Below are 16,516 nucleotides of genomic sequence, written 5' to 3'. Positions count from 1 at the left end.
AGTTGGCCTTCAATTTGACCGAGTTCATGAACGCGCGGACCGGACGGACAGACGGACAGACAGGCAGACCACGCACCTTCTCATTGTGCGTTAATTATATAGATACAGATACAGATACAGATACACATACTAATGGATGAACCGAAAAGCAATAGAATGGTGAATGGCTGGGAGGGAGTGGAGTAGAGCGTGGAATGAGAGATATCTATGAGAGCAGACAAGTTCAAATGTTGCGCAATTCAAGACAAGACCAAAAACTGGTTTCAAAGTTCTAACAAAAAATTGTTAACACGCTGTCAAAGAAGCTTAGACGCCACAGTACCCTGTACTTATGCAGGAAGGCATATGGAATCGAGACAGTTTTCCTCACGATACCTTCCGCTTCTAACTTAATAAGTCTGAGCTACTTACCAAAATCATCTTGATTCAATTCCAAGTACACATTTCCAAATTTAACAATTGTCTGAAAATAAAGTTAGGGATAAATAAATACATGATTTAAATGCAATATAAATAAGGTTGTCTATAATTCTGTTTGGCAAAATAAACTCCAGCTTCAGTCAACAGAAGCTACAAGGAAAAATGTATAAAAGAGTCGTTCAACTGTCGAGTGGAGTTGAGCGGGAGAGAGAGAGAGAGGCAATGGCTGTGCTGTTATAGTAGGGCCTTCAGCTGTCCGTGTGTGCCGCAGCCGATTAACAATTGTCAATGCTTATACAATAAATATAATATAAAATACAAAAATTTGATGCCACCACACACTGAACCATTTCTCTGTCGGCTGTCGGCGTGCTCCGGCGTGTGTCCCTCATTCTCAATTTATCGGTCAATTGAGTGCTTGGAGGCGGGTTGAAGGCGACTCCAGGCCTCAGGGACGCCGCTCCGTTTCTTTATCTGAGCATGCGGAGAACTTTGATTTCACTGGAGTGACTAAGTGGGGGAGCTGGAGCCGCCGCTGGACCCGGTTCACTGATAAACAAAATGAAAATTATTTCGCAGCATAAAAAAAGATACAGAGATACAGATACTGGGGGGCAGGCAGTCAGCGAAAGCCAATGACATTTCCAAGCAGTTCACTCGCCCCTCGTGATCATGGGCGATGACACGGCGAAACCTCTTTGGAAATTGGCAAGAGCGTATTGTATTGTGTATGGGAAAGCACAAAATATCTTCAACAAATAATACAAATAATAATGACAATAATCATTTTTGGGGTCTCTCCGGCAGAGTTAATTTTGCACTCATTGCACTTGACCCCGCCGCCACTTGAACCCAGGGGTCGTGCATTTTCCCGCCAGACGAAACGCTTTCGTTTCGTTTTGGACTTGTACTTGGACTCTGACTCTGACTCTGTTTCAGTCATCGTCCGTTTGTCATTATTGCAATTGCATTAATAAGGAAGTTCAATGGTTATTTTTGTTTGTGCCTGGAGGATCGAGCATCAACGTCAGCAGAAAGTGAGATCTGGAGGCGGTAGCAGGAGGGGAATTATGGTAGTACTTGATTCCAGCAAGATCACTAAATAAATATCTTTATGTGGATTGCAAATAAAGTCATGTAAAGAGTATTCTGTGGGAACTTCTTTGGGGAATACTAATTAAGTTTTGGCAAGTTCTTGAAATCTAAGGATCGCTTTAGGCAAGCGGATCTTCCTTATGGATGTTGTACACTCCATTTCCCATCGTTAACACCCAATTAACACAGATCCCCAAACCAAAACACACACCAGGAATATCCCCCATTTGTATATAGAGAGAGTCAGACCCCCAAAAAGATACATATTTTTGTTTTTGTTTTTGTTTAGAGGAAAAACATGTCGTGTTCGGGAAAACGCCATAAAAAACACACACACACAGGCTATAGGCCACAGTGGCGAAAGAAAAACAAACGCAGCCCGCGCACCCCTTGCACAGAATATTCGAAAATTTGTGTTCAATTTTCATCGACAAATGTGCCGAAAAGTTGAAAATGGAAAACAAAAAGATTATTTTTGGTTCCATGAGCAAGAGAGAGAGAGAGAGAGAGAGAGAGACTGGGCATAGCCTTGAATGGGTCATCTGTGTGGGGGTATGGGGTACTTTATGAGGTTCTCTCTGTAACACAGACACGTGGGGTATCCAGGAAATAACTTTAGCATTGACCTAGGCGACGCGGGTTTCCTTGCTTGGGGTTTATTGCCTTGTAAATATTTGATTTACATTGCATCCGTACAACGTGTATTTCGTTTTCCCCCTGGCCCCACAGTGTCAACGACTCGCGGGTGTCAATGATCTGCTGCTGTTGCCGCTGTTGCTGTTGCTGCTGCTCCCGAACTCCTCATTATAGCGGCGGAGTGATATAATTGTTAATTGTATCGGCGGGGCAGGCCTGTAATTTCATAAATTTCACTCCACTCCACAACTCCGGACAAGTTTTATTGAACCGAAGCCCGAACGAACCCCATTGCGGGTAGTACACGGGGCTCTGCTCTAAGCCACATGGTCGGTCGGTTGGTTGGTCTGGCGGTGGTGCCCCGAGGCGATATTATTTTTTTGGGGTATGGGTAGAGTCCGTGGCGTTAACCGGGGGATAGATAGAGAGAGATACCTTGAGGTGAGTCTTATGCTCTCTTTTACGCTCTCTCTCTCTCTCTGTAGCTCTGTTTGACATGTGTTTCGCTCTCGCTCCCAGCTGTTGTCAGGGCGAGCAGCAGCAGCGGCAGCAACACCCTCACTCACACACACAAACTGCACTCTCTCTCACTCTCTCTCTCTGGGGTTGATTGGGATCCCTCTCACAAACCCACACACACAGCCAGCAGACAGCATTGTCATCATCCGCCACATGTTTCGTTTTCAAGAGCGAAACGCTCTCTCGCTCTCTCTGCGCGTCGCTCTTGCTCTCTTTCGCTGCCCGCGTCGGCAGCAGACGGCGCTCCACGCTCAGCGCTCAGGGTCGGCTGGCCGAAAAAACTGAACAAGATCCAATGCGAATGTTGATTTTCCTCACAATCATTTTCAGCGCCTCGCAACGTACAGATCGTGGAAGCTCCGTCTGGTCTCGTCGTATCGTCTCGTATCGTGTCCGTGTTCCTCCATTGTCGTGTGTCGTCGTCGTCGTCGTCGTCCGTATCGTTTCGTTGCGCCGCACCGCGCCGCGCCGCGACACGACTGTCCCTTCCCCCCTGCGTGTGCAAAACAAAAATACCTCCACACAAGTGAATGATTTTAGTTGCAACAATGCCCGAGTAGGCGCCCCAAACCCACAAAGAAAATTATACAAAAAGAAAATCAGTTTTCCCCACAAAAATAATACTTGGAAAAGTGAGACAAAATGCTCATGTCCGCGGACAGTTCCGATTGTCAGCCAAGCAGCAGTGCCGCCTCCATGGAGTGTCCCTCCACGAGCACTGGCGCCGGCGCCAAGACCTCGGTGATCTGCCTGGGCAAGGCTCCCACCACAACCACAACCACCACTGCCGTTACAGTGGTACCCACAGCCGCCACAGTGAACACTACCCCGACACAACAACAACAACAGTCGCAAACAGTGGCCGCCTCCAGCACGACCACCAGTGGATCGCAGCTCCTGGTAGGGCGATCCCACCTGGAGAACGCCCTCAAGCTGCCGCCCAACACCAGCGTATCCGCTTACTACCAGCACAACAAGCTGCAGCAGGGCCTGTGCCCCCCACACTTTCCACAGGACTACACCCAACACACCGCAACACATCTCGGCCGGAGCCTGGTCGCACCTGTCACAGACATGGATACTGTGCCGCCCACAGGTGTGGCCATGGCCAGCAGCAGCAGCACCGGCACCGGCAACAACAGCAGCAAGATGCCCCACAGCAATGTAATTTACGTGAGCAAATCGTCAAGTGCCGCCGCCGTTAGCACCAGCGAGGCCCAGACGGTGTCCCACTTTGAGTCCCTGCCCCAGCACCTCCACCAGCATCATCAGCAGCAGCAGCAGCAGCAGCAGCAGCACCAGCATCTGCCACAAATGGCCAGCCCCATGTACCACCATCACCAGCCCCAGGGATATGCTCCAGCAAATTTGCATCATCCTGGCGGAATTGTGGTGGTGGCGGCCGATTCGCGTCCCCAAACACCGGACTATATCAAGTCTTACCCAGTTATGGATACAACTGTGGCCAGTTCTGTCAAGGGGGAGCCCGAGCTCAATATTGGTGAGTGCGTTGTACAGGGGAAGGCAGCGCCTAGAGATCACAGATCATAGCAGATCTCTCTCTGCCGCAGCAGCAACCCCAAAGCACCCAAAGCTACACAAAAACACCTTGAACAAAGCCAAAAGTTTGCCAAGCAATAAAAAAAGCTGCCACACACACACTCTGACCTTCCGTACTACTTAGCATTAGGCCTAATCGCCAGGCGGAAACCGATACAGAGAGCTGAGAGCAGAGCAGAGCAGATCAGATCAGATCAGAGAGTGAGAGATGTAGTGACGTCACTTATTAGAGGGGCAGGCAGTGGGCATGCGTGAGGGGAAGGGGTCATTGGCAATCGTGTGACCATCATTATCATTACCAATATCATTGCCATTATTATCAACTCGATCATCGCCCGCAACGTTCATTCCGCAAGGTCGTTCCGCATCTGAAATCTGTTTCTGAATCGGAATCGGAATCGGAATCGGAATCGGTTGGGGAGGAGTTCAAGTGGGTTCAATTAACCTGAGAGTCGGGTTTTTCGTACGTTCGTTTATAACTGTACCAATGTCAGGCTTTTGTTTTATGACTAAAGGAAGTGTTAATGCACTTTATGAGTAACCGGTTCAAGTCCGAGCGAGCAAAAGACTCAATGAATCCCCAGCAGCAGCAGCTGAAGCTGAAGCGAGCGGCTCAAGCGATGATGAGTCAAGGCGGTTCCTTCCTCTAGAGTTTGTGCGGCTTTGCTACCCATGAAACTCATTTAAGGAGAACCTTGATCCGTACAAACTTGAGCTTGGGTCACCTAAAGAGACTGGAAATGTTGGTTGACCGTTTCCAGGGTTTCTTTAATCTTTTATTAATCATTTTAAGATGAATTTTCCCCACGTATTTATCGCATAAATTCTATGACAAACCGAACTGTCGATTTGTTGATTTCACGCCACAAATCGAAACGAAAGTGAAACCAAAATACAATTTATAGACACACACACATGTGTGTGGCGGCACTCGATTATGTCTCCTCCGATTTCCATTATTTGCTTTAGTTTGCAAAAAAATACTAAAAAACAAAAGTTGTTGTGGCATTGCATTTCACTTGGGTGGAAAACCAGCCTGGGGAGACGCTTTATCTATAGCTATAGCCATGGCCAGGCCATATCCATATCGTCGGCGGTGACAAGAGTCTTTTCCAAGTTCATTGCTATCCCCCATTGCTATTTTGCACTCGTCTTTCTCTTTGGTTTATTTATTTGTTATTCATTTGATTTGAATTTCTGTGTGTCTGTGTTTGTGTGTATTGTGTGTGTGCTCTTGGCCAGGTCGGGTGCATCCGCTTGCCAAGAGTCGGGTTTCAAAACGAACGAAAGTGAAAAGCCAACTGCATTTTGCGGCCAAATTCACTTTTCACCGACGCCGACGCCGACTGCAAGACTGCGCATGCGCGGCCAATTTACGGGCAAAACCGGGTCCAAACACCGCCTCCCTCCCCTCTACATCCTCCTCTGTGGACTGTCAAATTGTCTTTGACATTTTTACATGGCAACGGGTTAATGACTCCACTCCACTCCACTCCACTCCTCCAGGTGCCGCCTGCACCGTCTGCCCCCTACGAACCGTCCGTCCGTCCCGCCTGCGTTTGCTGAATGTCGGTGAAAGTCAAGCCTCGCGCTACAATTGTCCAAGTGAAAAGTTTCGTTTGCTTTTGCTTAGCTTTTATTTATGTTTTCGTTTATTTTCTTTTGGCTGTTGCCGCGTTTTCCTTTTGGCCAGGCTTTTGGGCCGAGTTTTTCGTAGGCGGCGGCGCAACGGGCGGCCACTTGAACTCTTGCGAAAGTTTCCTTTATGCGATTTTACGAGCGGCGAGCATATCGCATTTGACTCTCTGACTCCGATCGTGTTTATTTTTATTGGCACAATTATTTGTGCATTTTAGAAATTTATTAGGCGGCCAAAGACCTGCACAGAAAGTGAAAACTAACCAACCAAATTGAAAGTCACAAGAAATGGCAAACATTTTTACACCGAGTGTACGGAGCGTTTGTATTTATTGCAATTTATTTATAAGCATTTTTTTTACTTTTTGTGATAACTTTTTCTTTCGGACAATGGGAGGAGTCGTTGCCAGATCAGATCAGTGGGAATGAGGCTAAGATCAGGGATCAAGGATGAGGATAATCCTCCAAGAAAGTCGCATTAAAAATAACATTTTGAATATAAAACACTGAATTATTTTCTGCAATATTTTAGGGATTTAGCTCTGAAATGAGCGCTCTTCTTGTTGCGGAATCTCTCCCAGGAATCTTCCACTCCTTTCCCTTTTACTCCACACACTCCCGGCCAAAAGTAAACGTTCCCACGTCTCGAGCAACAACCCCCTACCCGTTACATGTGTGGGGTTCAAAAGTTTTGATCCAGAAAGTGCAAGGCCCTCTCCGTCCCGTCCCCGACATGACAAAAATCGAAATTAAACCGAAGATCAATGCACTCGAAAAACAGAGAACGAATTTCTGGTTTAGTGTCGTGGGGTCATTAGTATCCATTAATTCCGGCTAAAAATATTGCATAATCGAAAGTCAACAAATGACAACAAAAAATTCCATTTAGCGACGAACTAAGGCTGAGCGCACACGCCCACATTTTACAAGGTGTCCGCCCTACCCCTCTTAGCCCCCCTCACCCATCTCTTGTGATTGACCTCAGCTGCGTTTTTTGAACTTGACGAAACGAAAATTGTGAATAATTTTGTTGTTGGTTTTGAATGTTGATTAAACGATACATTGAACTGGTAGCAAAAACAAAAATTAAGCGAAATAAAACGAAATGAAATGAGAAACACAAACCTGTCCGAACATTTCCGCATTGAAGTGTAGGCAGAGCAGCAGCACCAGCAGCAGCAGCAGCAGAGGCAAGAACGAGAACACACGCTCGCTCTCTCGCTTCCACTTGCCGGCTGCCTGCACGCGCGCAAAACTTTTATTGATTGAGCATGAGCGTGCGTGTGAGTGAGACAGAGAGCCGCAAAAAAATTTCAATGTCAAATTTTAATTTAAAGTCTCTTTTTCGTGTGTACCCTGTTTTGGCGGTGGACTAGCTTTGAGGGTATTATGTGTTTTACCAGTGGCAAGATCAGGAAAATAGCTATTTATTTTTAGATATTTCAACAAAGTGTAGCTTGAGTTTATTATGTAGTAGATCTTGCAGGGTATCAACTTGTTCTCCATCCAAAATATTGATCCCTTTCAGTCACTTTTTTTGTGAATTCAAAACAGAACATTGCCAATATGACAGGGTATCCCCCTGCTTAGCGCTTCCCCCCTTTGCTCTTTAGTGTTTCCTCTCTGTCGCTCTCTCTTTATTCGTCATATCATATTTTTGAGCGTGTATTCGCATTGTTGCCGTGCGTGCGTGTGTTTGTGCGTGGCTGAGCATGGCTGTGGCATTTGTTTGTTTGTGCTTTTTTGTTGTTGTTGTTCTGCCGCTGCTCTTTGGCGTATTTCTAGCTGATAGTGCCCCCCGTTGCCACAGCCCTCCTCCATCATCCAATCCACCATGTGGACGTTCCTGACTCTGCCCCCTCCCCTACAATCGCGCACACTCTTTCTTCCTTGTCACTGTTCGTGTGGAGTGAATGAAACTTTCAAGGTCGGCTCAGCGCATGTGTTTGTGTGTGTGGTGCGTATTAGATAGTGCTCATAGATTTTGGAGGCGAGATTATTTGGTTAGCTAACATTAATACGAAAAGTAGGTGGAAATACATAAATATTATGTTTGGGTAGCAATTCCACAGAAAAAGGTTCTGCTGATAATCCTGGGAAGATTATTTTATGGGTACAACTTCGGAAATACTGCGAACTGTCATATAGCTTTAATAAACCCAGCTAAAAATTGTGGAAACCAGCATAGAAAACCCACAAATCTAGTTTAACATGTTTGTTATTGATTCATATAATTTTCATTCAATTTCCAAGCACATGAATCATCGAAGCTCTAGGGTTCTAATCTACCAACAATAATGCTCAATGAATTTCGTGATACCCCGTAAAACATTCAAAACACAAGTGCCATCATTATCACACAAAAACTGACACCACTATCGTCGATACACCTCACTCCTCCATCCACACATTATTATTACACAAAAAAATGGAAATAGAATTGATATTTAGTACTTATCAGGCCGTTACACGTGTCGCCGATTAGTTCTCAAAAATTCTCAAGGGTAGACAAGGAGGAGAGGGACAGATACAGAAAGAGGCAGGGGCTGGGGCAGGCCTCTTCACTGACCTTGTCGCCTTTTTGTTTATGGTAGAACACCATTTGGTAATCCATTACAATAGCAAAGTTCTTAAACAAATAATATTTTACTTTCATATAAAATCACAATGGCAATGACGTCAGCCACAGCCCAGAGAAAACCCATAAATTCGGAATCCGAAACAGAATCAGAATCAGAATTCGTATTTGCCAGTTTGATAGAGCGAGAGAGTCCGAGAGTGTTCTGTAGATCGCACCGAGAGGCACAGACAGGCATTCCTCCTATTATTTTGACGCCCACAAACGAAATATTTTTAAATGTGTGCCACGAGATTTGCCCAAAATAAAACAACAACAGAACCCCCACAAAAAATACACAAAAAAGTGAATTTAATTGAAATGAAATCTTTCAAGTTCAAACGAGGGAATGGGATGGAATATTTTTCGATTTGACCGCTCAGATAAGAATGGAACGTGTGTCTCCAGTTGGAAGGCATTCATAGGCTCATTTTACTGAATTCTTTATCCAAGATCTAGTCAGTTTTCCAGCCATTTGTGGCTCCATTAATTAGCAGAGTGCATGGAAAGTAGATCAGTGATCCTCAGCCACAATGCATTTAGCACCATAATTTATGTATCTTATTGCAGCAATCTACCCGAGTGGTGCTTCAGACATGGCAGAGACTCAGTCAGTGGCGTGCACACGATCCCCTGCTCCTACTCTTCCCTCCTTTGCTTGATGTTGTTCCATGCAAAAGTGCAACGATCTGCAGTGCGAAATGTCAGTGAACTTGCAGAGGCACAGATGCAGTTGCAGTTGCTGGTGAGCGCGGGGTCTGGCACAGAAATAGCAACAACACAAATACAGACATACAGATTCAAGATGATCATGATCATGATGCTGATGATGATGATGATGGGGATGGCCATGGCAGCGTGAAGATCATGAGCATTGTTTGCCATTTACAATTGTTTACAAAGCGTGTGGCATGTCTGTTATCTCCATCCTCAATCTGCGCTGCTATCTCGCTCTTCCTCTCTTTGGTTGTTACAAAAAGCTTTAAAGAGCGAGAGAGAAAGACCTTCTTCGAGGCTTAAACCAAAACAAAAAACATGTTTGAAAGAAAGTCTTTCTCTGAGAGAGGCGGCCAAAACTTGTTTTCCACATGCTCTCTTTCTCTCTCTCTCTCTCTCTCTCTCTGGGAATTCTCGTTCTGCCTTTGTTTACTTTCTTCTTGCCTGACGGGTTTTCTTGTTTATCGCCCTCTCTCCCTCTATCTCGCCGGTGAAAGTTACATAACATTTCCCCCAGCAGACCAAGAACGGGCTCAAGTTCAGCGTTCAACAAGTTTTGCGTGTTGAGGAGGTCTTTCCCCCATTTCGTTTTGCTGCTTTCTTCGTCGCCTCTCGTTACGACTGTCTGCCTGGCATCTGTAGCATAAAGAAAGTATTACGTTGTTTGCTTTCTTCTTGGCGGTAATGGTGAATGTTAAATGGTGAATGGGAATGTGGAAGTGATAATGAAAGTTGTTGATTGTTTTGATCTTGAGAAATGCGGGTTCAAATTTCAATGCCAAACGATAGATCTGTCAAATTTGGTTGATGTATTCAACGTTTAAGGGGATCTTAAATGGGAATTTAGGCGGAACTATTAGTTTAATTAAAGTTCATTGGTTATTCCATTAGCATACATTTTTTGTATCGTTCCTGTTGCCATAGGGAAACAATTCCAATTAGTTTCCAGACTCAAATTCTCTTTGATTTTTCTCCCCTCAATAATTTATCCGCAATCTGATTAATCTTGACATTCTCTTATATGTTTTTTCTTTGCAGAATTTGACGGTACCACGGTGCTGTGTCGTGTTTGCGGAGACAAGGCCTCCGGTTTCCATTACGGCGTGCATTCCTGCGAGGGTTGCAAGGTAAGTTATTCAGAATCCACAGACAGACGGTTGAGGGGGCGGGCTGTAGCCAGACGAGGGGGATAAAGTGTGCGGGCCACGTGCACTGCACTGCACCACCACCAACCAACCAACCAACAAGCGACTCTGAGCCCTGACATTGAACTCGTTTGACCTCCAGGAACAGCAAGGGTTCGCTTTGTGTGTGCCGAGAGGGTAAAGTAGGGTTGATTTTGCCCTCGCGTTCCTCCCGCCCCGCCAGCCCGCAGCAACAGGCTCCTGCTCCTGCCTTTGCCCTTCAAACCTGCCGCTGACGTTTCTCCCTCTCCCTGTCTCTCGCTCACTGTGTCGCTGTCTGCGAATTGTCCTTGCATAAAATTGCGTCGCAATAAAATAAATCAAATAAGCAACAACAATGCAAGCGGGAAGAGCGGGAAGGAGAAGCAGAGGACTACAAAACAGTCCTGAAAAAAAAACAACAACCAAAAACAAGGAGACGGAAGAAAAAATAAAAGCAACCACCAAACCAGAACGAAACCCTCCTCTGCTCCTGCTCCTGCTCCTGCTGCTACTTGCTCTCCTTCCTGCTACTCCTTATCCAGGGTATATGCATCGATAAGGTGAGGTCCGTGGTTTAGTTTATTCCTCAGAAGATCCCACTTCTCACCCTTTATAAACAGATCTTGGCTCTGCCCTCCGCTGCTTCAGCTTCATCTCAGCTTGAGCTGCGCTGCTGCTGTTTCGCTCTTCTTCTGCTGCTGCTGCTGCTGCTGCTGTGAGAGAGAGCCCTTTGTCGTCTGTGACATTGAAAATGCAGGCAAGTTCATTCGCCCAGGGCAGAGCAGTGTAGCCAGGAGAAAGGGATAGCAGGCAGGAGTGAGCGAGAGACAGAGAGGAGTCGGATCTGGCCAGAGTCCACCGGTGATCCGTCTCGCTCCCGCCGCAGCCGCTGCTGATTGTGGACTTAAACAGAGATGACCGCGTGACCAACACTCGATAGAGGAGGCACTCCGATAGCTACAGCAGACGACGCTTTCCCTCTGCTGAAATGGCATGCCGAGTGCGGATCGTGTCACGAGCACATCCCCCGGCCTGGGTCTTTTTGCCTTAACCTTGGCAAAGTAGTTTGCCCTATTCCCTTATATTCGCAGCCACTTCGCTCCGGGCTGGAGTCCAGTATTAATGTCTCAATGACGCCCTTGAATTAGGTTAACAGCCATTCTCCCTCTCTCTCTCTGTTCTGTTCTGGTCTCCTGTTTGGTGGACCGTCTGCGCGTCTGAAATTTCAGACTTTTGCCCACAGAACTAAACCCAAAACCCGAATTCGAATCCAAATCGAAAGGAGAAGAAGTTCATTGACATTTTTGACCAGTTTTTTTTCTGGCTTTTGTGGCGGGTTTCTCGGAAGATAATTTCGGGAATTTGAGTGTATTAGCCAAACGTTTGTATAACTAAATAGAATAGGCCTATAACTTGTATTTCCCTCGTGCTATTCTGAAGTTCAAGGTTGGCGATCGACTCGACCCTCTCTCTTTCCAACGTCTCGCAGTAGGAAGCTAGTTTTTGGTGGAGATTGCTCATACGCCGCATTGGATTGTGGCTGGTTTCGGTTCGAACTTCGAATATTTCCGCCCAGGCCATTTTAGGAAACGAAATATTCTGACTACCTACTACCTGATCCCCCAGCCAACCTTCGCTTTGTCTATTGACCTCAATTTTTTGGAGATACTTCATCGTATGTTCTCCGTTTTACTTTATGTGTGTGTTTTTTTTTATGCTGATGAATGACTTCATCCCGTGGCTGACTCATTTTTACACTTTGTTTGCCGAAAACCCGCTTCTATTCGTAATTGGAACTTGTTTATGAGTGGAAATCGTGTTTTATTGTTTTAGAACGGCTGGAGGGCTCTTCAGGTTGATTAATTATGGCGGAAAACGTTGAACAATAAACAATATTTAAACGCTATTGAGCCTATGAAGTAAAGTCTTTAAATTATGGTGTAGCTATAATTCTGGGCTCTCCCTTTCTTCAAGTTTTGGAAATCTCATACAAGTGTTTGGGTTCTTTGTCCCTCAACTACACCTCACACTCCCTTTTCTTTCTATCTGACAATTGTAGTTCATCTGCGCCTGTTGTCCCTTTTGCTGTCCTTAATCGCTCTACTACTATTGTGTTGCCTGTGGGGACACCCCTAATCGAGGTCTTAACACATTCCTGCCTTAATGACCCAATTCCAAACATTTCCTAAAGAACAACAACAAATTTATAGGCAGGTAACATTTTGTGTGGCTAGAGCGCAAGGGAGAAAGAGAGGGAGGGACTACTAGACGAAGCAGGGAACACAGAGGAATAGTCAAATATAATGTTGTTGATTCCCAATTGCTCATTTCTCTTTGTGCTCTGCTTTCTCTGTGCTGTGTGTGCGTGTGTCTCTTTCCACACCCCTCCTTCGTTCCCAGATTATTATCTAACTTGTTTGTTATTCTTTTCACATTATTTAACATATTTTTATTTATTTCTTTACTTGTGGTGTGTCTCCCCCTCTCTCCCACGAACGTGCACACACATGCATAAATTGCTGCGTTCTTTTGCTGTCGCTGCTTTTTTATTTCTTCCTCTCTGTCTCTCTCTCTCACGCGCTGACAGTTGCGCTGCTTCGGCAGTTGTTGTTTATGCTTCGTGTAGTTTCCCGTGCTCGTGTGTGCGTGCAGCAAATGTGAATGAACTCGTTCAATGTCAAAGCAAAAGGCGGCAGAGAGGCAGCGTACATACGCACGCAGCAAGCATAGCACCGCAAGAAATCAGCAGCAGCAGCAACAGCAAAGAGCATACGAGAGAGAGAGCGCATTGCGCTCTCTTCGCTGCGTCGCTCTGCTTTTTTGATTCAATGCAATCAAAATATGAAACGTTGGCCAGAGCGAGAAGGGGCTAATGTGAAAGAGGAGTGTAGTTTTCGATGGAGAGGAAATCGTATACTTTCGTTGATCTATCCGTAATGGAGGGGAGACCCTGTAATCTCTGTTTGCTTCAGACCTAACCTGCATCAATTTTGAAAGTGCCTGCCACACAATCAATGCAACCACAAGACGCGGGGACGGGACCTGATAATGGATGTTTGAGGTGGAAAAAACAACAAGCAAAAGCAGGAAGAACAGGGAAATACAATTTGAAGATGAAATTATCAGTGAAATGTAATCTCCCTCCCTGCTCATTCCGCCCTCATGTAGAGGAGAGACCTCAATTCTCTCTTTCACTTTATTCAGTCATTTTCCTTTCGATGTTTTCCACTAGCTTGCACTTCAAATTGGAAAACCAATGGAAAAACGAGCACAAATAGATAGAGAGAGAGCGAGAGAGAGAGAGAGACACATAAACGTTAGGCTAGGACCCAAGCACACACAAGCGCACAGAGAGAGAGGTTAATGCTCTGAAATGCACTTGAACGACTGACTGCAGTTGCTCTGCCACTGAGCTCTGCCTCTGCCTCAGCCAGCAGTGACGCGGCGTAGCATGAAATTGTCTAGGCGTGAGAGGGACGATGCGGGACACCATTTCCCTCTAGCAAAGAGCAGGGAAGGGCAGGGCGGGTGGCGTGGTGTGTGAATGTGTCAGTGAGCACAAGAAGGAAAAGCCTAAGCAGGGGGCGGAGATGAAGGTGGATGAGCATGAGCAGCAGCACTTCGATAGCGTGCAGGAGGGGGAAACGGAAAACATACATTTGGGCTGCACAGAGGGGGAAAGAAAATTCTAGAAAATGCATTTCCGACTACTCTTGTTGACTTGAGCAGGGGGAATGAAACAAAAACGAAACTACGGGAAATGCTTGATCATTTTTGTTTTTTGGAAACATTTTTGAAGATATTTTTTGGAAAAAAACAAACCGTTTAATTTTTTGCTATAATTAATTTTGGGTCATATTTGGCCTAATTTTTGACTATGTTTATGGTTGAAATGCTTTCTCAAAAATTGCACAATGTTGTCCTAATTTAAGAACAAAATGTTGCTAAGTTTTGTGTTTATGAGAAACGCTTCCTTGCCATTCCTCTCGCTCTTTCTGTCGCCTGCTCTAGTTCTAGCACGTCATGTGGTGTGGTCTCCCTGCTGCCCACCCTCTGCCCAGTGTTCCTGCCTCTGACCGTCAAGCAGTTCATTGCACTTTGCTATTTGGGTCAACAACCCCAGCGTTCTAGCGTATTTGGGTTACGGGAGAGTGAGAGCCATGGCGCCTAGATAACGGCGCTGTCTGGCTGCTATATATAGAAACCTAGCAAAGAGATCTCAGAAAAACCCACCCAATCCCCAATCTTAATCTGACACTCAAGTGTTAGCACTTTGGCGCCCTCTAGCGCTTTGGAGTAGCGAAAACGGCAACACCAAAGCGCCATCTATTGGCAGGCAACACACGAAGACAGCAAAAAGTATGCAATGAAATATTTGAGCTTGCTCCGATTGTAGCAGCGAGCTTTTGCAAGTGACCATGTGCGGGTCGAGCGGGTGGGGCAGCGAAATCCATTCATGTAGAACTCATGTAGAATAGATAAAAGTAATAAAAAATGCAAATGCGCATAAATCAATGAGGGCAACATGCTGCCATAAAATAAGTTGAACAATTAACATGGAAACTATTGTTTTGCCATTTAACCATGTGGCCCTCTTCATGCCCACACTCCTTGCCTGACTTGACCAAGGCCACACAACGAATTCGTTTATTAGTGTGGCACGTAATTAGTGTTGCACACAAGAAAAAGAGAATCAAATGGCGGCCAAATTAATGGCCAGCTAAACACGCCCACCCAGGCCACACTTGGGGGCTTATCTCTCTGCAACAACCTCCAAACTCAACAGCCTGCAACTGCCTAGCCTAGCCTGCCGCCTGCCACAAAGAGAACGTGCAACTGTGCAGCTGCAGCAGCAGCAGCAGCAGCAGAGAGCTGCGGCAGCCTCGTATTACGAGCAAATGGTGCAGTTTTATTTGCATTTTTTTGTGTTTTTACGAGCGATAGTAAAATGTGTAAATGTATGGCAGCTGTGTGTTTTTTTTTTTTTGTATTCATTTGTTTATTCCTTCTAATTAATTATCTAGCTTTAATAATACTTTAAATATAATAATAATAATAATACTTCTTACACTAGGGGGTATACTCATAATGAGGGCCGTATTTTCTGGTGGGAGTGGGCGCCCGTCGCGCGCGGTACTGCCGCAAAGCATTGCTTCGCACGCTCGAAGGCTCCTACTCCGCCTCCTGTTTACGACTCCTCTCCAATGCTCTCAGCGTTCGCATAACGCTCGAGGCGAACTCTGCGGCCGCTTCCCATGTCCTTGGCTCGGCCAGCATGATCGGCACCAAGGTCTCGGAGGAGATCCTGGCGCCTACTGCTGTCTCCATGCGGTGTCGCTCGTGGTCGAACCGGTGGCATTCGAAGAGGACGTGCTGTGCATCCTCCACTATGCCGGTGCCGCACTCTGGGCACCAGTCCTCCGTCTCGTGGCCAAAGCGCTTGAGGTAGCTGCGGAAGCAGCCATGACCGCTAAGCGCTTGGGTGAGGTAAAAATCTACCCGGCCGTGCTTCCTCTCCATCCAGGCTTGCAGCTTCGGTATGAGGGTGTAAGTCCAGCGCCCCTTAGTTGACCTGTCCCACTGGTTCTGCCATCTGCTGATGCTGTTCCTCCTCGCTGCAGCCTTCAGCTCTGCTCTTGTCGCATCGCTTTCGCCCTGCACGGCTGTATGGATCTCCGCTCTCTCCCTTATTAGCTCCCTGAGTGGGACTTGCCCCGCAATGACTAGCGCAGCTTCGTCCGACACAGTCCGGAACGAGCACGCTATTCGTAGGGCACACAGCCTGTACGTCGCCTCAACGCCTCGCATGTAGGTCTTTACCTGAGCGGCTTTCGCCCACGCGGGCGCTGCGTACAGGATCTGCGACGTCACAACACTCGTCAGGAGCTTCCGCGTTGCCTGCTTCGGACCTCTGGTGTTGAGGAGCATCCGTGAGAGCGCTCCTGCGGTTCCGCTGGCCTTCCTCTGCACGTACTCCAAGTGCTCCTTGAAGGAGAGGCGAGTGTCGATGAGCACCCCGAGGTACTTGATTGCCCTCTGCGAGCGTATCGTGGTGCCACCGACCTGCACACTTGCAGTCTCTACAGCTTTCCGGCTCGATATGAGCACCGCCTCGGTCTTCTGCGCTGCCAGGTCCAATCCGGCGACC

The 16,516-nt window shown here is 46.5% G+C and overlaps 1 protein-coding gene across 4 annotated transcripts in view; it reads left to right on the top strand.

The window, feature by feature from the left end:
* The window catches only part of LOC117580278 (ecdysone-induced protein 75B), a 98,797-nt gene that overhangs the window by 44,249 nt on the left and 38,032 nt on the right, over positions 1-16,516 (top strand). For 3 of the 4 annotated variants that reach the window (XM_034266732.1, XM_034266735.1, XM_034266736.1), the window contains one exon: positions 10,241-10,329. In XM_034266732.1, coding sequence (XP_034122623.1) covers positions 10,241-10,329 — 89 coding nt within the window. Of the gene's footprint in view, positions 1-3,000; positions 4,172-10,240; positions 10,330-16,516 lie in introns of those variants that run through there. The other variant, XM_034266734.1, reaches the window with a different exon arrangement.

Source organism: Drosophila guanche, unplaced genomic scaffold, assembly GCF_900245975.1.
Source record: "Drosophila guanche unplaced genomic scaffold, DGUA_6, whole genome shotgun sequence".
Lineage (NCBI taxonomy): Eukaryota > Metazoa > Arthropoda > Insecta > Diptera > Drosophilidae > Drosophila > Drosophila guanche.
Note: the sequence above shows the minus strand (reverse complement) of the source record. Positions and strands in the feature narration are given on the sequence as shown.